Source organism: Lithobates pipiens, unplaced genomic scaffold (assembly GCF_037356315.1).
Source record: "Lithobates pipiens isolate NorthernLeopardFrog02 unplaced genomic scaffold, aLitPip1_a1.2 Scaffold_28, whole genome shotgun sequence".
Taxonomy (NCBI): Eukaryota; Metazoa; Chordata; class Amphibia; order Anura; family Ranidae; genus Lithobates; species Lithobates pipiens.
The window spans coordinates 83,985,468-84,008,563 of NW_027507789.1; the positions used below are offsets into that span (position 1 = coordinate 83,985,468).

Sequence of the window (23,096 nt, forward strand, 5' to 3'; positions counted from 1 at the left end):
GTAAAGAAGGGGGAGGGGTATGCCTATATATCAAGAATAATGTACAAGTTAATGTCTTGCAAGACAATGTTATGGGTCAATCGCAAAGAGTGCCAGAGAGAGAAGGCAGCCCTGCCTCGTGCCTCTATGCAGCGGAAATGGGGGCGAGAGCTTTCCTCCCGATGGCATGGTTTTTTTTTATATATGGTTTGTATCCATTTAATAGATATTAATGGAAATCCCATCCTAAGTATTTCCCAAAGAAAAGGCCATTCGACCGTATCAAAGGCCTTCTCTATGTCCAGAGAGGCCACCGTTATAGATCCCTCATATACGTGGTGAGTATGTATGTTTGTATGTAATCTACGTAGATTAACATCTGTCCTTCTCTCTGGCACAAATCCTGTCTGATCCGAATCTATGATATTCTTTAATAAAGGTTGTAATCACAATGTTAATATTTTCGTCAGTATTTTTAGATCTATATTTAATAAAGCTATCGGCCTGTATGAAGAACATAGTTTTGGGTCTTTCATTTCCTTGTATAATAAGGTTATATGTGCATGCCTCATTGAGTCTGGAAGGACTCCTTTCAATAGACCACTTGTAAATACTTCTGCTAATTTTGGAGTTAATATAGCTCCATATTTCTTATAGAATTCCATCTGGGCCTGGTGCTTTCTTCCCTGGGAATGTATGCATGAACATTAAGAGCTCCTCACCTGTATTTGGACATATCAATTTCTCTCTCCCTATCCGACCACCACCAGAGGGCTACCCGGTCCAAAGGGTCCGCCATAGCCGTCGGGCGGAAGTCAGAGGGGAAAGAAGAGGCATACAACCGACTATAGTACTCTCTGAAGGTCTCTAAAATCTCCTCAGGTTCTTTTACTCTTTTTCTGTAGGGTTTCAATTTCTGATATAATTGTAGTTTGGTATTCTTGTTGCGCTAATCTTGCTAGAAATCTTCCTTTATCTCCTTGCTCAAAAATATTTTGTCTGTTTTTATGTAGTTCAAACCTTGTTATTTTTTCCATATGTAAATGGAGCTCTCTTTGTGCAGCCATCATTTGCTCAAAATTTACAACACTGGAGTGTTTTTGCAATTCCTGTGTCCTAACCTTCTGTTTTTTATTAACCGCAGCGATATTTGAGATGCATTGTCCCCGAACACACGCTTTAAACACATCCTAGACAATGTCCACCGAGGACGACCCTACATTTCCCAGTACTCTACTATTAGGGATGCCATTTTTCCTTCTATCTCGCGGTGTGACACCCAGTGGGGAGTTAACCTCCACAATGATGCACTCCACGGGGTGGGGACACTTATTGACAAAAATAAGGGAGAATGATCTGATAGGCCACTCGGAAAGTATGTTATTTCTGAACTATCCATTAACATGGTTACATCTGCAAATGCTAAATCTATTCTGGACACTGTTTTATAGGAGGCAGAACAACAGGATTAGACTTTTTCTGGATTTCTCCATCTCCAAATTTCCGGTACTCCTGGCACCTGAGCCCAATTATACAAGTCCGCTGAATATTGCTTAGGAGGTTTTGGTCTATCCAGTTCTAGCAATATAACTGACTTAAAATCTCCAATAAATAATAACTTTGCTGGGAGATATTAGATTATTTTCTCCATTATCTCATTCAAAATTCCCACCGCAAATGGGGGTGGTATATAAATTGCTACTGTAATGTATCTTTGCTGCCCAATTGTATAGAATAAAATAACATTTCCCTTGTATGTCTATAAAGGCCTTTTCTATTTCTCCCAGAAAAGTTTTATTTACTAAAACGGATACTCTAGCTTAGGAGGAACACGTAGCATGGGATACTTTTTTTTTTTCAAGTTGTTAATCTTTTACCCATTAAATGTGTTTCCTGAAGAAGGATCAATTGAGGACTATATTTTCTTATACATTGAAATTTTAATGCTCGCTAAAACTTTGAGTTCAATCCTCGAACATTCCATGAGAGTATTGAATAGCTATTATTTTTACCTGTCATTATATTGGAAGTGTGGGAAGGTTAAATACCTCCACCACATCATAGGGGACGTCCATAGGGTTCTTAAGCCACACCTTTGTTGCACCCATCCAAACTTCCCCATTATACTTCCTTCCCCTCTCTCCCTCCATCCCACCCCATCCCCTTCCACTCCCCTATCCACATTCACTTCACCCCCCTCCTCCCATCCCACCCTATCCCTTTCCACTCCCTTCCCTGTTCTGCAACCCCATCCATTCATGGATGGATGGAAATGGAGAGGAACTTCTCCTTACCCCTTCTTCAATGAATTACAGAGAAAAGGATTTTACGGTGAGTACAAAAAATCCTATTTTCTGTTATATTCACCAAACGACAGCTCCTCTCTAACTAAATGGGACGTCCCCAAGCAGTGCCAAACGAGGGGTGGGAAAAACAGCATAAAAAACGTCATCCACCATGGCAAGTGGGAACTAGTGAAACTAAACCCACAAAAAAACAGCAGTGTGTGGAAAAACACCACTATATAAACTGGGCATCTTCAACAGTGCATTAACCAAAACAGTATGCGTTTTCATCGAAAAACCAGGAAAAAATTTAATTGCAACCACACGGCCGCCTGCAAAACTTTGCAGCCAAAGCAGGCATCAGCCGATGCACTGACGTCTACCTTGTAGAACTTGGTAAACATATGGACAGACGACCAGGTCGCTGCCTTACACACCTGAGCAACAGACGTTTGGTGTCGGAAGGCCCAAGACATTCCGATTTCTCTTGTAGAGTGGGCCGTGACTGGAAAGGGAGGCACCTGCCCCTTCAATTCGTAGGCTTGGACTACAATCTGTCTGATCCACCTGGAAACGGTGGCCGACAAGACCGCCATGCCCTTCTTAGGACCAGCCACTGAAACAAAGTGAGTCTTACTTCTGAAAGGAAGCTGTGGCAGACAAGTACACCTTCAGAGCCCTAACCACATCTAGAGTGTGAAGGGCCACCTCCTTGGGGTGCTTCGGGTTAGGACGTAATGATGGCAATACAATGTCCTCATTAATATGAAAGGCTGAAACCACCTTCGGTAGAAAGGACGGTTGCGGATGCAACACCACCTTATCCCTGTGGATGACCAGATAAGGTGACTTGCAGGACAAGGCCGCCAGTTCCGAAACCCTCCTGGCCGATGTGATGGCCACTAGAAAGACCACCTTCTGTGAAAGGGTCAGCAGAGGAATCTCCCTGATATTCTCAAATGGCGGCTTCTGAAGCGCCAACACCAGGTTCAAATCCAACAGATGACGCACTGGAGGGACTACATGTCGCACCCCCTGCACAAAGGTACCCACTAATGAGTGAGACGCCAGGGGTCTTTGAAAAAAGACAGCCAGAGCTGAAATCTGCCCCTTGATGGTGCTCAACGCCAACCTCTGGTCTACACCTTGCTTAAGAAACAGCAGGATCCTGGATATAGAGAAGGAGCGTGGATGCCACCCTTTCTCCTAACACATGGAGATGTAGGCCTTCCAAGTACTATGGTATATCTTCCTGGAAGAAGATTTCCGCGCCCTCAGCATAATTGGAATCACCGAGTCTGACAGACCCCAGTTCCTCAATACCTGACTTTCAATAGCCAGGCCGTTAAAGCCAGCAATGGTAAAGCAGGGTGAAGGATTAGACCTTGAGATAGGAGGTCCTCTCGTAACGGCAGTCACCAGGGAGCGTCTGCCACCAGGTGCACCAGGTCTGCGTACCAGGCCCGCTGAGGCCAATCTGGGGCAATCAGGATTACTGGAATCCCCTCGGCTTCCACTCTGCGAAGCAGACGTGGCAACAGTTTCAGCGGAGGAAAGGCGTAGATCAGCTGGTACTGATCCCACGGAGCCACCAGCGCATCTGCCCACGGATCTCTTGTCCTGGACACTAATCTCAGCACCTTCCGATTGAGCCGATGGAGGCCAATAGATCCACATCTGGTGTGCCCCATTTCAGGCACAGCAGCCTGAATATCTCCGGCTGCAATGCCCATTCTCCTGGGTCCAGCATCTGTCGACTCAGATAGTCCGCGTGCCAATTTTCCACCCCCGGGATGTAAATGGCCACAGGGCCGGAATGTGTCACTCTGCCCACCAAAGTATGTGAGCGACCTCCCGAGCAGCAGCTGAGCTTCTTGTTCCCCCTTGGGGATTTATGTATGCTACAGCCGTGGCGTTGTCTGACTGTATCCTGGTCGGACGCCCTTGAAGACACGTCGACCACATGTGGAGGCACAGCCTGATCGCTCTCAATTTGAGCGGATTGATCGGCAACTTGGATTCTTCCATCGACCAGAGGCCCTGAGCCGACTGAATCCCCATCACTCCACCCCAGCCGGACAGACTGGCGTCTGTAGTGACCACCGTCCATTTCAGAGGAAGGAACGATTTTCCGGCCTGAATTACCGGGGACCTCAACCACCAGATCAAGGAGTCCCTGACTGGCTGGCTCACCTGGATCTGCCGATGCAGGGACAACGGAGATTTGTCCCATTTTGTCAAGATCTCCTTCTGCAGGACTCTGGTGTGGAACTGGGCATAAGGTACTGCTTTGAAGGAGGCTACCATGAGCCCCAGCACCCGCATGCAAAATCGGTGTAATGACCACTTGCGGTTCATCAGTAGTTTGACCGCAGATCTGAGAGTCAGCAATTTGTCTGAGGGGAGAAAAACCCTCGCTTCCCTGGAGTCCAATAGTAACCTCAGGTACTCCAGACGCTGAGTCGGTACCACCACCGACTTTTTTTTTTTTTTTTTTTTTTTTTTATACTGATACTACTTTATTCGAGATTTTTCCAATACAAAATAACAATATACACAATTCACAAAAATCTTCATTTCATACATAAATACAGTGGCGAAGCTGCGCCCAACACACGTTGCCGCAAGCTCGCCATGCACCTTTTCCGCCCACCCGCCCCTCTTCGAGCACACACTGTTGGCATCAACCATGCCAGTCATAGCTGGATAGTAATGGACACCAATCAATATGGAGGGGAAGAAAAATAAAAACAGGCAAAGAGGCCCCCATCCCCCCGAGGATTCCCCACAGGGAAATCCACCTGGGGGCGAGGGGGAAAGAAACCCCCCCGCCTCCTGCCCACCAAGCGGGTACTAGTCCACCCTCTTGGTAGACTCACTCAGGGGGTAGCCCATACTGATCAGCCAGGGGTTCCATAATATCCCAAATTTTTTTAAGTTGTTTTGTTTTATAAACATTGCTCTCTCACACCATATTGTAGAGTTGATTGCGTTAACCCATTGTCCGAATACTGGGGGATTTTTGGCTTGCCAATTTATTGCTATCAGCCGTCTAGCCTGGTACAAACACCTCAGGACGGACGGCTTAGTTGGGGGAGAAATTCTATCCTCCTCAAATATCCCCAATAAGCAAATCCTGGCCTCAGGTTTCAGGGTGATCTTAAAAACCCTGTTTATTCTAAGAACTATTTCTAGCCAGTATCTATACAATTTTGGACATTTCCATACCATATGGAAGAGATCACCCGATGCCCCACATCTGGGGCATTCGTCTCTAGGTTTCCTACCCATTTTCCACAGCTTATAGGGGGTATAATATGCCCTATATATAAGGAACAAATGGGACACTCGCTGTGATGGGGATATAGAAACCAAGTTCCCCTGCTCAAGCGTCTTATCCCATTGTTCTTGGGTTATCGGGCCTACATCCCCTATCCACCCCTGCCTGCTCTTGGGTGGGCCCTCTCCCTTCAAGATCCTTCCTCTGATCTTTGTGTATAACCGAGAGATCTGGCCTTTTGCTTGCCTTCGGTCCATAAGTCCCTGGAGCAGGGGGATTTCGGTCCGCTCAATAGCGAGTGACCAGTATTGGGCTTAAATTCCGTGTCTCAACTGTAGGTATTTATAAAACGTCTTATTAGAGATATTGAATTCCTGTCCTGTATATGTGGGAGTAACTGCTCACACTCCCCTATGGCATAACCGACATTTGAGTGAATTAAACAATAGGCCAAAAGGAAGAGCCACAAACTGGTAGTGGGCTTCTCCGACTGCCAAATGCAGAAACTTTTGATACCGAAGGCATATGGGTATATGCAGGTTGGCATCCTGAATGTCCAAGGATGCCAGGAAGTCCCCTTGATGGAGTGCAGCGACTACTGAGCGAACCGATTCCATTCTGAACCTCTACACTTTTACAAAGTGATTTAGGGCTTTTAGGTCCAATAGTGGATGTACACCTTCCTTCTTGGGAATCACAGATTTGAGTAGAACCCCTGGAAGTGTTCGGATTCCGGAACCGGTACAATCCCCTGATTCAGCAAGTCCCTTACCACCCCTAACAGGGCCTCCCGGCAAACCGGGGACACGGGTATGCAGGAGGAAAATAATCTGTTTGGCGGCCAAGAGAGAAACTATCTTGTAACCTGTGGAAATCAGATCGCAGACCCATTGGTCTGATAACTGGAAGGTCCAAAGGGCTGCAAACCCCCGAAGACGACCCATGTCTCGGGTGGGGGCAAACCTTCATGCGGTAGAACTTTTGTTCGCAGGCTTGATAGGCTTGCGGTTCCAGGGACACTTCTGAACGTCCGTGGGCGTCCTGCCGGGGTCGTTTCGTCGAAGCACCGGGCGGACGAAAAATCTGTTTGTGAGCGGAAAAAGAGGGCCCTTGCCTGCGGCGTGGCTCCTTAGCCTTCCTGGCCTGTGGGAGTAGTGTACTCTTACCACCCGTGGCATTTTTAATAATGTCATCCAACGAGGCTCCAAAGAGCCGTTCGCCAAGGAAGGGAAGATCCGTCAGGGCTTTCTTGGATGCCTGGTCAGCAGACCAGCATTTCAGCCAAATGAGGCACCTCAGCACCACAGCTGACACTGATGCCCTGGATAGCAGGGGGAGAGTATCCAGGGCTCTGTCACAGACGTACTTAAGGCCATGCACTAGTTGGTCTGCTAGTTCCACGCAGACAGGGGAGGCATTTTGCTCTCCCAATTCGCAGTGCAAAAGTTACTCCCACTCAGTCAGTGTCTGCTTCAGTCTTCCTGTCCGTGGGATCCTTGAATGCAGGAGTCCCCTCAACCGGGATCGTTGTCATTTTATTTAACCTAGATACTGGGGGGTCCACGACCGGAGGAGCCGACCACTTTTTGAGAAGGCTTTCCTCAAAGGGGTAACGCATCGCCAAATTTTTGGGGACCGAAAAGGTCCGTTGCGGGCGACCCCCATTCCCTGTAGATGAATTTGTCAAAATAAGTCAAATACAGGAACACCTTTGGTGAACGTGCTGGGTTGCGGGACCCAAAAGGGACCGGTACATCAGCAGAGGAATCTGCTGGCCCATGAATCTTCAGGATATCACGCACAGCTGTTATAAGTGCTCCAACAAGCGACTCGTCGCACCCGGACCCGTACAGGGAATAATCCTCACTGTCCGAACGGTCCTGGTCAGCCACCTCTGATAGGTCAGAGCAGGGGTCTCCAGCAGCAGCAGGCCCCATGTCTGCATCAGAGCTCTCCCCAGAGGGGGGGGGCAGGGGCCTCTTACGTGCACCTGTCCTGCCACGTGTCACCTCTATCTTAGCAACATAGGAGTCAAGGACCGCCGTCAGGGTGTCCATGCGCACCGTGCTAACTGCAGGTGACCTGGTTGCTATAGCCTGGATTTCGGGGGAAGAAACACCAGTTTCTGAAGCCATGCTGACCCTAGCCTGTCTGCCAACTGCAAGGGGACTTAGGACAGAGAAGATCCCATCCTCCTGCTGCCGCCGCGTGGGAGGTTACTTAGCGATAGACTCACCTCCCTGGGGCGTTCTGTGATAGCCACAGCAGTACCTGTAATCCCTAGGAGGTTCCCAGTTGCAGAGAGGAGAAAACTGTCAGCAGCAGCAGCAGCTCCCACCAGCGGTGCAACGATCTGCAGAACAGTTGCAGCATTCAGCAAAGAGCCATCCAGCGTCCTGCACACACACACACACACACACACACACACACACACACATTGGATACAGAAAGCAGCAAGAGAAAGCACATGTAATGTAGCCACAAGAGGCCAGCGGTGACAAAAGCGCTCAGGCTTTAAGAAAATGGCCGCCAATGTAATCAATAGGAATCCTAAAGAAAATGGCTGCTGAAGCTCACCAGGGGAATTTATAGCTTTCCCAAATCCAAGATGTTTGCCGGAACGGCGCCATGCGGTGACAGAGCAAAAAATAAAAACGTGCTGCCTGCTAACAGTCAGAACAACCTCCATAAACATGTTTTGGGACCCCCAGACCTGGACCAGGACTAACGCCAGCCGCACAGACCCTCCAGGTGACAAAACAGCGACCCACACACACACCGCCCGCAGCGCATGCAGACACCCCCTCAGAGGGGGGGGGAGGAGGGGTGATAGGGACTTGGGAGAAAAGATAGGGAGGTGAGGTGGCCCCCGAATCGACCCCCCAGGGAATGCCCAGCTGCTCACCCCACCGAAGCAGGGAGAACCGTACTTACCAGTCCTGAAGAGCTGGGAGACATTCCATCACAGACCCACTCCTGCACAGTTACAGGGTGGCTGCTGGTCTCGGTATACTGTGATCCAGACATCAGTAGCCCGGTCATATGTATACCCGGGAGCATTGAAGCTCACCGACCGCCTCTGGAGCTGAGGTATGTCGTGGCCTGCCGAGCCTTAGCTGCGGCCTGCTCATGCTCGATGGCCAGACTGGGGAGACTACAAGGATATCATTAACCAGCCTGTCACCCAGCCAGAAGTTGATAGAAGATCTCAGGATCTCTCATCTTGCGCAAAAAGCAACAATCCTGCAGCAAAAATATGGACCGAGAGGCCCGTAGGGTTTCCTAGGTCATTGTACTTGCTAGGCAAAATAAAAACTGAAGCTGCTAGGAGCAGTGGGAAGGGTTGATGGCACAGGGCCTGCCCCCCTGGAGCGGGATTAAAGTTCTGTGTATTGTGTAACAATTTTGCCTAGTTTCTCCTAATGGCAGGCTATACAACCCATTTAGTTACAGAGAGGAGCTGTGTCGGTCGGTGAATATAAGAGAAAATTATAATTTGCAGTTCTCATACTGTAAATCTGCCTTTATCCTGGCTGTTGATAAGATGCGATCTCGATCTCTAGAATTCAATAGATGAATCAAAAATGGACGAGGAGGCTCCCCTGATTTTGAGGGGCGAAAGGAGGTCCTATGCGCTCTCTCGACCACAAACATTGCGGACACGTCCACTAGGCCAAAGACTTCTGTTATTAATTTCTCTGAACATTTTATTGGGTTGTCTCCCTCCACAAGCTCTGGTAAACCCACAATACGAACATTATTTCTCCTCAGATGACTTTGTGTCAATTGCCCTATACTGTAGCACTTTGATTTATTTTCTCAATAAATGCCATTCTCTGTTATCTGCTTTTAATTCATCCTCTAGTTTAGAGACACAAGTTTGTATTTCTGTAGTCCTTTGCTGTATTCTATCAAACTCATGTCTCATTAGATTTACATCCACTGCTAATGCATAAATTTTGTTTGTTGTTCTGCTTATTTTAATAGCATCCATGATGTCTTTACTAGAGGGAGTTCGTTCTACCTCTCCTATCACTGTCTGAGTCACGGCTGGTGTCCCCCTCTGTGGGGGTTTTGTTGCAGATTTCCCTGCTGCCTTTGCAGACATTGCTGTGGGGGAGGAACAGGGGGTAACAATTTGTGCTCTTACACGTGATTTAGTAGGGGCAATTTAGCCACTTAGTCACACACCTTCCAGGCTTCCCCACTGTTCAGCAAAACATAGAGGTAACAAAAAATACTTCACATCTTCCTCACCTGGCTCTCCTCCTTCCTCCCTTTTCAATCTTTTCTCCCCTCTTTCCAAGTGTAGGTAAGAACACAGAAAAACAGGTAATTTTACAGCCTACCTATCTACTAACCTATGAGGAGGTTAGGGGCGGCACAGTGGTGTAGTAGTTAGCGCTCTCACCTAGCAGTAAGAAGGGTCGCTGGTTCAACCATGACACTACCTGCCTGTAGTTTGCATGTTCTCCCTGAGCCTACATGGGTTTCCTCCCACAATCCAAAGACATACAGGTAGGTTAATTGGCTAGTTCAGAAGGTGGTGATAAATGGGGAGTATTCGGAATGGTCAGGGGTGGGTAGTGGGGTCCCCCAGGGTTCTGTGCTGGGACCAATCCTATTTAGTTTGTTCATAAACGACCTGGAGGATGGGGTAAACAGTTCAATCTCTATTTGCAGACGATACTAAGCTAAGCAGGGCAATAAATTCTCTGCAGGATGTGGAAACCTTGCAAAAAGATCTGAACCAATTAATGGCGTGGGCAACTACATGACAAATGAGGTTCAAAGTAGAAAATTTTTAGAAAAAGCATTTCGGTGGAAAAAATAGGAATGCAATCTATACAGTGGGGGGAGAACCTCTGGTGGACTCTAGGATAGAAAAGGACCTAAGGGGCCCAATAGATCAGGGATATGCAATTAGCGGACCTCCAGCTGTTACAAGTCCCATGAGGCATAGCAAGACTGACAGTCACAAGCATGACACCCAGAGGCAGAGGCATGATGGGACTTGTAATTTTGCAACAGCTGGAGGTCCGCTAATTGCATATCCCTGTAATAGATGATAGGCTCAGGAATGGCATGCAATGCCAAGCTGCTGCCAACAAAGCAAACAGAATATTGGCATGCATTAAAAATGGGATCAACTCCAGAGATAAAACGATAATTCTCCTGCTTGACAACACTCTGGTCCGGCCGCACCTGGAATATGGTGGTCCAGTTCTGGGCACCAGTCCTCAGGAAGGATGTACTGGAAATGGAGAGAGTACAAAGAAGGGCAACAAAGCTGATAAAGGGTCTGGAGGATATTAGTTATGAGGAAAGGTTGCAAGTACTGAACGTATTCTCTCTGGAGAAGAGACACTTGAGAGGGGAAAGAATTTTAATATACAAATACAATACTGGTGACCCCACAATAGGGTTTAAAACTTTTTCGCAAAAGGGAGTTTAACAAGACTCGTGGCCACTCATTATAAGAAAAGAGGTTTAACCTTAAACTATGCAGAGGGTTCTTTACTGTAAGAGTGGCAAGAATGTGGAATTCTCTTCCACAGGTGGTGGTCTCAGCGAGGGGCATTGATAGTTTCAAGAAACTATTAGATAAGCACCTGAATGACGGCAACATACAGGGATACAATGTAATACTGACATATCACACACATAGGTTGGACTTGATGGACTTGTGTCTTTTTTCAACCTCACCTACTATGTAAGTATGAGTACCTGAGTACCTGTCACCGCCCTTTAGAGTACCCGAAAACAAGGCACCAGCCCAGAGTACCTATCTGTAGCCCATCAGAGTACCTGTCACCAGGCCATCAGAGTACCCGAGTACCTGTCACAGTCCATCTGAGTACCTGTCAAGCAGTCCATATGACTACCTGTCACAGTCCATATGAGTACTGCATACCTGTCACTGCCCTTCAGAGTACCCAAATACCAGTCACCAGCCCATCAGAGTACCTATCTGCAGCTCAGAGTACCCGAGTACCTATTTTAAGCTTATGCCTCATAGAATATACGTTGGGGTGTTTGCTTTCCAAAATGGGGTCATTTTGTGGGTAATTCCACTGAGCTGGTGCTCAAGGACCTTCAAAAGTGTGATAGGTAGGAATGAAATGAGATGTGTAATTTATGCTCCTAGAACGCCAAAAGGTGGGCGCCTGTATGTGGCCAGGCTGTGTAAAAGTCTCACACAGGTGGTATCGTCATACTTAAGAGTAGCAGAATGTATTCTGGGGTGTCATTTTTGCTATATACATGCTATGTGTTAGAAATATCTTATGAATTGACAACTTTGTGTTAAAAAAAAAAAAAAAAATAGGACTTTTGTACTCACCGTAAAATCCTTTTCTCCGATGTTCATTGACAAACACTTAAATCTTGACCTTCGGGTTATATCGCCACCTTCAGGAGAAGACTAGGCAGAACACATTAAAAAAACACAATACAGCCCTGCCCAGGGGCAGTCCTACTGGCTACAACATCTCACTCTGCTTCCAGCAGCTCAGTTCGTCAAAAAGCAGTACAAACATAAATAGGAGGGGTGGGTGCTGTGTCCGTCAATGAACTTCAGAGAAAAGGATTTTACGGTGAGTACAACAATCCTATTTTTTTCTTTCATTCATTGATGGACACAGCACTTAAATATTGACCTTAGGGATGTCCCCAAGCAGCGTCAAAAACGCGGGGTGGGAACAAATCAAATAAACTCCACCCATAACAAAAAGAACCCCTCCACAGAGGAGTTGCAACCTCAAAACGGCCACCTGCAAAACCCTGCGGCCGAAGCATGCATCCGAAGATGCGCCCACATCAACCTTGTAAAATTTGGTGAAAGTGTGAATGGATGACCAGGTCGTCACCTTACACACTTGGGCAACGGACGCCTGATGTCAGAAAGCCCAGGAGGCACCAATTGCCCTGGTAAAATGTGCCATGACAGGAAAGGGAGGTGCCCGCCCCCATATGGCGTAAGCCTGAACCGCAATCTGTCTGATCTACCGAGAAATGGTGGCCGACTAGACCGCCAGGCTTTACTTCGGACCAGCGACCGATACAGAGTGCGACCTCCGGAAAGGAGCCATAGCAGACAGATACACCCGCAGAGCTTGGACCACATCCAAAGAGAGTGTCCTTGTTAAGTACCAGGTAGGGAGACTTGCATAACAAGGCCACCAACTCAGAAACCCACCTTGCAGATGTAATAGCTACTAGAAAGACTACTTTCTGAGAGAGTGTCGATAAGGGGATCTCCCTAATGTTTTTAAGCGGTGGTTTCTGAAGCACTGAGAGCACCAGAGTCAAATCCCACAGGGGCAGTGGCGGTCATACCGGAGGGTCCACATGCTGAACCCCCTGAACAAACGTATGCACCAATGAGTGAGTCGACAACGGTCGCGGAATAAAGCTGATATCTACACCTTAATGGTGCTCAATGCAAGTTTCTGATCCACTCTTTGCTGTAAAAACAGCAGGATCCTGGAAACTGAATATGTACACGGGCGCCACCCAATCTCCTCACACATGGAGATGTAGGCCTTCCACGTGCAATGAAAAATCTTCTGGGAAGCAGACTTCTGCACGCTCAGCATAGTGGAAATCACCGAAGCCAACATTCCTCAGTCCCTCAGCACCTGGCTTTCAGCCATGCTGTTAAAACCAGCAACGGTAAAGCAGGATGAAGTATCGGACCTTGCGACGGCAGGTCCTCCCCGCATTGGCCGACACCAAGGAACATCCGCCACCATTCATACTATGTTGGCGTACCAGGGACGTCGTGGCCAACTGGGCAATCAGAATCGCTGGAATCCCCTCGGCCTCCACTCTGCGTAGCAGACGAGGGAGGAGTCTGAGCGGGAGAAAGGCATAAATCAGCCGATAATACCCCCATGGAGCCACCAACGCGTCCGCCCAGGTATCTTTTGAAACCAGGGACCTCAACAGGCACCTTGTCAGAATGGGAACGCTTACCTGCTGACCCGGGCGAATGAAAAAGCCGCTTCTGAGAGGAAAAGGAGGACCCCTGCCTATGGTGTGGCTCCTTACCCTTTCTGGACTGTGGGAGCAAACTACGCTTTCCCCCAGTAACATTCTTAATGTCACCCAGCGAGGCTCCAAATAGCCTCTCACCTTGGAAAGTCAAATCTGCCAGCACTTTCTTAGATGCCTGGTCCACAGACAAGCATTTAATCCAAATCAAGCGATGCAGCACCAGTACTGATACTGAGGCTCTAGAAAGCAAAAGGGCCATATCCAGGGCCGCATCACAGACACGCTTAAGGCTCTGCACCAACTGGTCTGCCAGTTCCATGCAGACTGGGGAAAACTGTTCCTTCCCCAACTCATGGTGCAACAACTTATCCCATTCAGTAAGCGTTTGTGACACCAGGGCCGTGGCTAACACCGGCCGCAATGCTGACCCCACCACTGTAAACATGGACCGGCAAACGCCTTGGCCCCTTCTGTTGGCAGGTTCCGTGAAAGCACGGGACCCTTCCACCGGAATCATGGTTACCTTATTTAACCAAGATACCAGGGGTCAACTGGGGGGAAGATGTCCATTTTGCAGGAAACTCTCCTCAAAGGGGTAACACACTGCCATTAGTCTCGGGACTGAAAAGGCCCGCTGTGGGCCCCGCTGTGGGCTTCCCCACTCCTTGTAAATAAACTTATCAAAATAAGTTAAATACGGAAACACCTTAGCAGTGAAGGCCAGCTTGTGGGACCCAAAGGGGACCAACAGTTCTGCAGATGCCCCCCGCCGTATCCTTCTATTTTTAAGGAATCCCGAACCGCTGTGATAAGTGCTCCTACTAGCGCTTTCTCCTGCCCTAAACCAGACGTGGAGTCTTCCTCTGTCTGAATGGTTCTGGTCCACGTCCTTAAACATCAGAACAGGGGCCTCCTGCCACAGTGGGACCAGAGTCTGAATCAGAGCTCTCCCCAGAAGACGGGGGGGATGAGGGAATTTGATAATCTCTGTACTTTTACAAATTAATTGAGGGCTTTCAGGGGGGAGAAAGTTTTGGGGACTACAAACAGGTTTAAGTAGAACCCCTGGAAACGTTAGAGTCCGGAACAGGTACCATCACCCCGCGACTCAGTTATAATAAAATAAATCTATATATATATATATATATATATATATATATATATATATATATATATATATATATATATATATATATATATATATATATATATATATATATATAACACCTGTGCATCCCTGTGCTGGTAAACATGGCCCTCCATGGGCGTACACTTTAGTATGCCACATTTGAATGATGCTTTAGTACTAATTTAGCAGGAAATTTTTAAGTTACGTTGTGTTTATGTGCAAAAATAATAATTTTAGTGTATTTTTTGTGAAGCTAGCGATATGATGAACATTTGCACAATTATTGCAGGGCCCAAAAAAATCTGTAGCACTTTTTCTATTCTACAGGTCATGTACTTTTAGATAATGTCTAGGTTGATGAATCTTTTCAAATTCTGAAAGCTGTAAGTGAAAAATGAAAACCTCCAGATTTTTTGAGAAATTTTTGGGTACGTTAGAAATTCACCATTTCGCAAAAAGGCCCAATTTAAAAATGTACACATTTTTGTTATTTATTAACATCATATAGGTTAAGCTTTTATATGTAGGAAGGATTTAGCAGGAATTTTGTAAAATGACCTGCATTTTTATCTGCCAAAAATGGTTTTAGGGTTCTTTTCGCAAATATATTGGTTTGATAAACATTTACGCAAATAACGCAGGGTCTAAAAAAAAAATCTGTAGCACCTTCCTTTTATTCTAGAAGTCCTATGCTTTCAGCAAATATACCGTTTTGGGAATCTTTCACAAATTCAGAAAACTGTAAGGGAAAAATGAAAACCTTCAGATTTTGAGAAACATTTGGATATTTACATGTTTGTGTACGTTAAATTTTTACATTTCGCAAAAAGGGACAATTTAAAAAGGTAAAAATATTTGTTAATAACTTAATACAGATTAAGCTTATATATTTAGTAGGAATTTTGTAAAATTTGCTGTGTTTTTATCTGCTAATAATGGTTTTAATTGGTTTGATAAACATTTGCCCAATTACAGAGGGGTCTAAAAAAATCGTTTGTTGTGAGTGTCTGAACAGAATACATATCATTATAATTTATTAAGTGCTGTAATCCGCTGGAAGCACTGTATTAACTATATTTATAATTCAGACACCACCACCATTTTATTAATAGTTTACCATTTGCGAAGACCCTTTTTAATGAATCAAATATTTCCCATATTTATCATTAAAATTTTATACCACACATTCACTACAACATTCCCACTGAATCCTTCATTTTAAGCGCCTCCCCCAACAGCATCGATGAGAACGACATCTAGCGCCTTCTACTGTGCAAAGGCGGAGGACCATCTGAAGAATCAGGTGATACGTCACCTGGATCTGCAGCAATGAGGAACCAGCGGCGGAGCCCAATTTGGGCCCAGAACAGCAGAGAGACAGATCCCCCAGAAGGGACTCACCACCAAACCACCAGAGGCTACAAAGATCAAAGGTCACCCACGCATGCTCTATGAATTCCAGGGACCACCCCACACCCTCTGACCATTGAGAGGGGCAAGGCTGCCTTTCCGACCACCCCAGAGAGTACCCACGCCCCACACTGCATCCAGAAAAGGAAGGGAGAGGGCCTCTACTTACCAGTCCAGCAGAGTGTGCGGGTAAGTGATTATAATACACCAGGTTCCCCTTGAGATTCTTACTGATGTAATCCATGGTAGCACCAAACAGATGGTCAGCTTGGAAAGGCAAATTGGAGACAGCCTTCATGGACAATTGGCCCGTAGACCACCATTGGAGCCACAGTACGAGCCGAAGCAGGACCATCGAGGCAGATAGCTTGAAAAGCAAAGCCGTATTCAAAGATGCATCACACACAAACTGCAGCCCCTGGACCAACTGATCCACCTGTTACACATAAGCAGGAGACACTTGCTCACTATCCAGGCCATGGCACAAAAGCTTAGCCCATTCAGTGAGCGTTTTGGGATACTAAGGCTGTGGCTAAAACTGGCCAAAGGCCACAGACTCTGCTTTTCTGGCAGCTGGATACTTAAAAGCAGGAGACTCCTCCACTGGGATTATGTTTGCCTTATTCAACCTAGAAACAGGAGGGTCCACAACTGGCAGAGCAGCCCAATTCTTCAAAGGCAATTCCTCAAAAGGGATAAAACACGGAAAAGTGTTTAGGGACCACAAAGGGTCGCTTTGGGCATTCCCAATCCTAGACAAATTTGTCAAAATAGGCAGGACACACCTTAGCCAGACAAGGTGGCTGCTGCGTACCAAAGGGAACAGCCACATCCGCAGCTACCTCTGCTGCATCCTCTATAATGTCTCATGCACCGAAGTGATAAGCGCATCCCCCAGCGCCTTTTCATGCGCCGCTGTGGCAGTAAAAAGAATCATCCTTACTGTCAGAAGGATCGGGGAGAGCAACATTATGTTCCACGGGACGAATTGAGTCTGCTTTGGCAATGGATCCCACAATGCCGAATAAACAGGAGGGGGCAGGGGACGCTTCCTGCTCATCTTATGCCCAAATGCCACCCCCACCCAAGAAACAAAGGACCGCAATCAGTGCATTAAGGGGAATCTGAGACCCCCAAGGGACCCGCTGCCTTCAGGAGTGAATTAGGTGTGATCCTGAGACTCCATACAAAGAAAGAGGACCCAATAAAATAAAAAAAAAGACACTGCCAGGCAACTTACCTACTTACTGATGCACGTAGGTGCAGGTAGTGCTCCACAGACAGATCCGCCTTGCCACTGAAGTGGGTGGGCTGTAGGCCAGCAAAAAAGGGAAAAAGAGAAAAGCTAACAAAAAGGTAACGGCCGGGAACCAGGTCCTTACTCCTGAAACTAGGCAGAAAAAAATGGGTGCCTATAGGCATAGGAGAAGGGGTTTTACATCAGCTAGGACTACCTATAGGCGTTGTCAAGCTTATTTTCTGCCTAGTGACCTACTCCTGTAGGTGGCACTATAATGCTATAGTTCGGGAATAAGAAGAGGTTGTGTCCCTCAGTGAACATTAGAGATTCATTTTAGTGTATTGTTCCTGAAAATGTGTAAATATGTGATAAATAACCACACAAATATCGTGCGACATAAAAGATTGCAACTACCACCATTTATTCTCTAGGGTCTCTGCTTTGAGAAATATATACTTTTGAGGGGTTTACCGTAATGTATAGCAGAAAATGCAGATTTTAACAAAACAATTACAATACACAATGTGTTCTGTATTCATGAATACATTCAAGATACAAAAGGGAAGGTTTCTGTTTATTAGAATGCATAGCATAACTATACTAAGCATGCGGTGGAAGAAAATAAAATGCACAAATCCTTGACAAACCTGATTCTAGCTGCCTACAGCTCTGCTGGGTGCCCTGTAGTGTGGTAGACAGTTTTGAGATTTGGGCATCGAGATTTCTGAGCTCCGAGTCACTCACACTGGGAAACTGCTCCTAAATTAAAATTTTAAAAAAAAAGGTATAAAAATTATTTTATTCCTGAGGGTATTAGCTTGACTATTCGAGCAGTGGAATCATTTTGTATCTTCACCTCACCTGGTCTGCAAAGTAGATTTTCTGCTTGCCATAAACCTTCTCCTTGATCTTGTCCTGCTGAGCCAACTGTTCCACTGCTTTAACAACCACCTAAAACAGAGCACACAGTCACATACATAATGTTTCTGCCTCTTCACGACCATGTCCCCCATAATTTATGATAACATGCATAAATTGAAATGGACCTTTGCCCATGTAAATCAAAGCAGCATGTTCCTTTTGAAGCCCAGATTCTGGTTATACTTATGCCTTGTACACACCATCGGACTATACAGCGGACTTAGTACGGTGGACTTTGCAGCGGAGGTCCACCGGACTTTTCCGAGCGGACCTGACCACACACGACCAGACATTTCCGACGGACAACCTGCCGGACTATGGCGGGAGTCCTTCGGACTTTTGAAATGAATGGACTTGCCCACACACGGAGTAAAGTCCGTTCACTTTGAACGCGGCTCAAGGTAGAGGGAACTAGCGAAGGAAATCAATGTCACCGCCTCCATCAGCGAGATTGATACCTCGCGAGCCCATTCACCTGGTATGGATTTAAAGGGAAAGCCCAATCCTGAAAAAAACGGCGTGGGGGGTCCACCCCAAAGTCCATATCAGACCATTACCCGTGCACGTAGCCCGGCCGATCAGGAAAGGGGATGGGTTAGAGCGAGCGCCCCCCCCCCCCCCCCCCGAGTCGTACCAGGCTGCGTGCCCTCAATATGGGGGGTTGCTTTGGGGATCAGGGAAACTGTGGCCCCCCCACCCCAAAGCACCTTGTCCCCATGTTGATGAGGACAAGTGTCTCTTCCAGACAACCCTGGCCAGATTTTTAAAACACTTTATTAGACAGCTCCGGTTCTTCCCTTCTTAAGTCTTTGGGGGTCTTCTCGCCGGACTACTCCGCTATCTTCTGCTAGTTCTTTTACTAGTGGAAGAACCCGGCTTTCTCCTTCGTCGCCGCCACCGTCCGGGGGTCTTCTTCCGACTTTGGGGTCTTGTCCCGCTCTGCGGTTCTTTTTGCCAGGCCTCCGCTTTCTTGTTCCAGCTCTTTAATTAGCGTTGGCCCAGTCTTCTGTCGCCCCGCCGCCTTCTGCTGCTTCAGATGTTGACAACGCTCTCTCCGACCGTAATGCTGGGGACGCTTTGTGCGGTGACTTATATAGGGACAAGGGGCGAGGGTCACTGGGTGATGTCACTTGGTGACCCCGCCCATTATGATGTCACACTCCCAGCATCCATCGGCTGTGACATCATAAGGGGTGGGGTCACCACGTGACATCACCCTGTCCCTATACAAGTTGCCGCACAACGCGTCCCCAGCATTACGGCCAGAGAGAGCATCGTGTCAACATCTGAAGGAAGAAGAAGCAGAAGGCGGCGGCGACAGAAGACTGGGCCAATGCTAGTTAAAGAGCTGGAAGAAGAAAGGCCCAGCAAGAAAAACCGAAGAGCGGGACAAGACCTTCAATGTCGGAAAATTACCCCCGGACAGCGGCAGCGACGAAGCAGAAAGCCATGCTCCTCCGCTAGTAAAAGCTAGCAGAAGATAGCGGAGGAGTCCCACGAGAAGACCCCCGAAGATGGAAGAAGAGAAGACCCCGAAGCTGTCTAATAAAGTATTTTATTATTAAAAACCTGTGTTTTTTTTTATGTACACTTTTTTTCCCCCATACCAATTCACATAGGGTGGGGGGCTGGAATCTGGGGGCCCCCTTATTAAAAGGGGGCTACCAGATTCTGATAAGCCCCCGCCCGCAGACCCCGACAACCAACAGCCAGGGTGAGTAAGAAGGGTAGTGGTGCGCTGTACACAAGGAGGATATATCTATTGATAAAAACAGTATATAAAATTCGCAATGGGGGGATATCCAGTAAACAATACAGGTCTGGGTATGTCTATGTGACTAGTTTAACCAGCAACACTCATGTCCACAACATAAATACATAAAATAGTGAAAATTCATATAAAATACAAAGTGCAACGTGTTGCAATCCTGTAGTCGCATAAAAGTGCAAATATTCCAATGTGCCGCTGTGGCTGATAAAACAATAATGTTCGTTGCTATTAGTGTAAAATCTACAACATAAAACCGTGAAATAATAAAAACAAGAAAAAAGAAGAAAAAACACAATATAACATTCAAAAGTGCAGCGTGTTGCGATCCTAAAATCGCATAAAGTGCAGATGTTCTGCTGTGGTGCACATAGGCAAACCTTCAAACATAAATAATAATCAAGTGACAAAAAATATAAGTGTATCAGACAAAAAGTCAGTTTTCAGTGCAAAGTGCTGCGATTATTCTCAAAATCGCATAGGATGTGACTTCTTCAACAAGATATACGATGTGGAGCTGTTGCAATGGGAAGGGCAGTGGTGCTGGTGGAAGGGGATGTGGCCTTGGTGGTCCCGTATATACCAGTAATGGATGTCCCCTTACCTTACCGCTGTAAGGTAACAGCGTATATATAGAGAGCTTTTTGGGATCCTTTAGCGGAATTTTCCCTTTAATGTGGGGTGCCCAGGTCCTGACCAATGATCTGGTCCCTTTAAGGGGGTTTCCTCTGTGGTATTGCAGTCAGGGTTCCTCAGTGGTATGGCATATACATGGGTTTAAGCAGAGATGGAGGAAGAATACTCCATAGTGTAAGATGCTTCAACAGGTTTATTGTTATTAAAACAGTTTAAAAATACTCACAAACAGTCTGTACAAGCAGTGTATAAACGAGCTGCGGGCTCGGTCTACGTCACTTCCTGGTTGCTGTGTCCCGAAGCGTGTTCGTCATGGGTCACATGACTTCATCAGGGGATGACCCGTGACGAGAGAGTGACTACCGATTCGCCATCCGATGCCTCCGGCCGCTGGGGAGGAACTGGAACGAAGCCGTAATCGGCTTCGTTCCAGTCTCCTCATTGTAAACACGGAAGCAACGTCATGACGTCACTTCCCGTTTACTCGGCTGCCAATGGCGCCGGTTTTAAAAAAATATCCGGTATTCAGAATCGCAGTTTTCGGCGATCTGAATACACTGAAGTCTAAAGGAGGGGTGGGGGGTCTTTTAGACCCCCGATCCCTCCATAAAGAGTACCTGTCACCGCCTATTACTGTCACAAGGGATGTTTACATTCCTTGTGACAGCAATAAAAGTGATCAATTTTTATTTTTTTTTTAAACAATTTAGTCATTTTAAAATAAATAAAAAAATAATTTTTAAAGCGCCCGCCGTCCCCGCGAGCTCGCGAAGCAAAGAAAAACGCATACGGAAGTCGTGCCCGCGTATGTAAACGGTGTTCAAATCACACATGTGAGGTATCGCCGCGATCGTCAGAGCGAGAGCAATAATTCTAGCACTAGAACTCCTCTAACGCTAACCTGGTAACCGTAAAAAATGTTTAAAGCGTCGCCTATTGAGATTTTTAGGTACCGTACTTTGTCGCCAATCCACAAGTGCGTGCAATTATAAAGTGTGACATGTTTGGTATCTATTTACTCGGCGTAACATTATCTTTCACATTATGTAAAAAAATTGGGCTAATTTTACTGTTTTTTTTTTTTTAATTCATGAAAGTGTCCCTTTTCCCAAAAAGTTGCATTTAAAACACCGCTGCGCAAATACCGTGTGACATAAAATAATGCAACAATCGCCGCTTTATTCTCTAGAGTCTCTGTTAAAATATATATATAATGTTTGGGGGTTCCAAGTAATTTTCTAGTAGAAAATATGGATTTTAACTTGTAAACACCAAATTCCAAAAATAGGCTTAGTCTGATTTTTTTTTTTTGCATCTTTTTTTGTTTGTTTAACAAAAAATAAAACTCAGAACTGTAACTAAATACCACCAAAAGAAAGCTCTATTTGTGGGAAAAAAAAAATTTCATTTGGGTACAGTGTTGTATGCCCGCGCAATTGTCATTCAAAGTGCATCAGCGCTGAAAGCTGAAAATTGGTCTGGGACTGAGGGGGGTTTAAGTGCCCAGTAAGCAAGTGGTTAAACCCATGTATATGCCATACCACTGAGGAACCCTGACTGCAATACCACAGAGGAAACCCCCTTAAAAAGGGACCATATCATTGGTCAGGACCTGGGCACCCCACATTAAAGGGAAAATTCCGCTAAAGGATCCCAAAAAGCTCTCTATATATATGCTGTTACCTTACAGCGGTAAGGTAAGGGGACATCCATTACTGGTATATACGGGACCACCAAGGCCACATCCCCTTCCACCAGCACCACTGCCCTTCCCATTGCAACAGCTCCACATCGTATATCTTGTTGAAGAAGTCACATCCTATGCGATTTTGAGAATAATCGCAGCACTTTGCACTGAAAACTGACTTTTTGTCTGATACACTTATATTTTTTGTCACTTGATTATTATTTATGTTTGAAGGTTTGCCTATGTGCACCACAGCAGAACATCTGCACTTTATGCGATTTTAGGATCGCAACACGCTGCACTTTTGAATGTTATATTGTGTTTTTTCTTCTTTTTTCTTGTTTTTATTATTTCACGGTTTTATGTTGTAGATTTTACACTAATAGCAACAAACATTATTGTTTTATCAGCCACAGCCATCGCAGCACGTTGCACTTTGTATTTTATATGAATTTTCACTATTTTATGTATTTATGTTGTGGACTATTAGTAGAAATGAGTGTTGCGGTTTAAACTAGTCACATAGACATACCCAGACCTGTATTGTTTACTGGATATCCCCCCCCATTGCGAATTTTATATACTGTTTTTATCAATAGATATATCCTCCTTGTGTACAGCGCACCACTACCCTTCTTACTCATTATTGCCCGGGGTTCAGATATTTCACTTTCAGTGTGTGCAGCAGTACCCTATCTCCCTCTATTTCCCTGACGTGGCGCAGGAATACTTCTTTTCCACAGATTTTTAAACGAACAGCCAG

General features: G+C 46.1%; 1 protein-coding gene across 2 annotated transcripts in view; it reads right to left on the minus strand.

The window, feature by feature from the left end:
• The window catches only part of PSMC3IP (PSMC3 interacting protein), a 330,428-nt gene that overhangs the window by 251,050 nt on the left and 56,282 nt on the right, over positions 1-23,096 (minus strand). For both annotated transcript variants that reach the window (XM_077459441.1, XM_077459440.1), the window contains exons 3-4: positions 18,183-18,272; positions 17,969-18,080 (exon numbers count right to left, since the gene is read on the minus strand). In XM_077459441.1, coding sequence (XP_077315567.1) covers positions 17,969-18,080; positions 18,183-18,272 — 202 coding nt within the window. The remainder of the gene's footprint in view (positions 1-17,968; positions 18,081-18,182; positions 18,273-23,096) is intronic.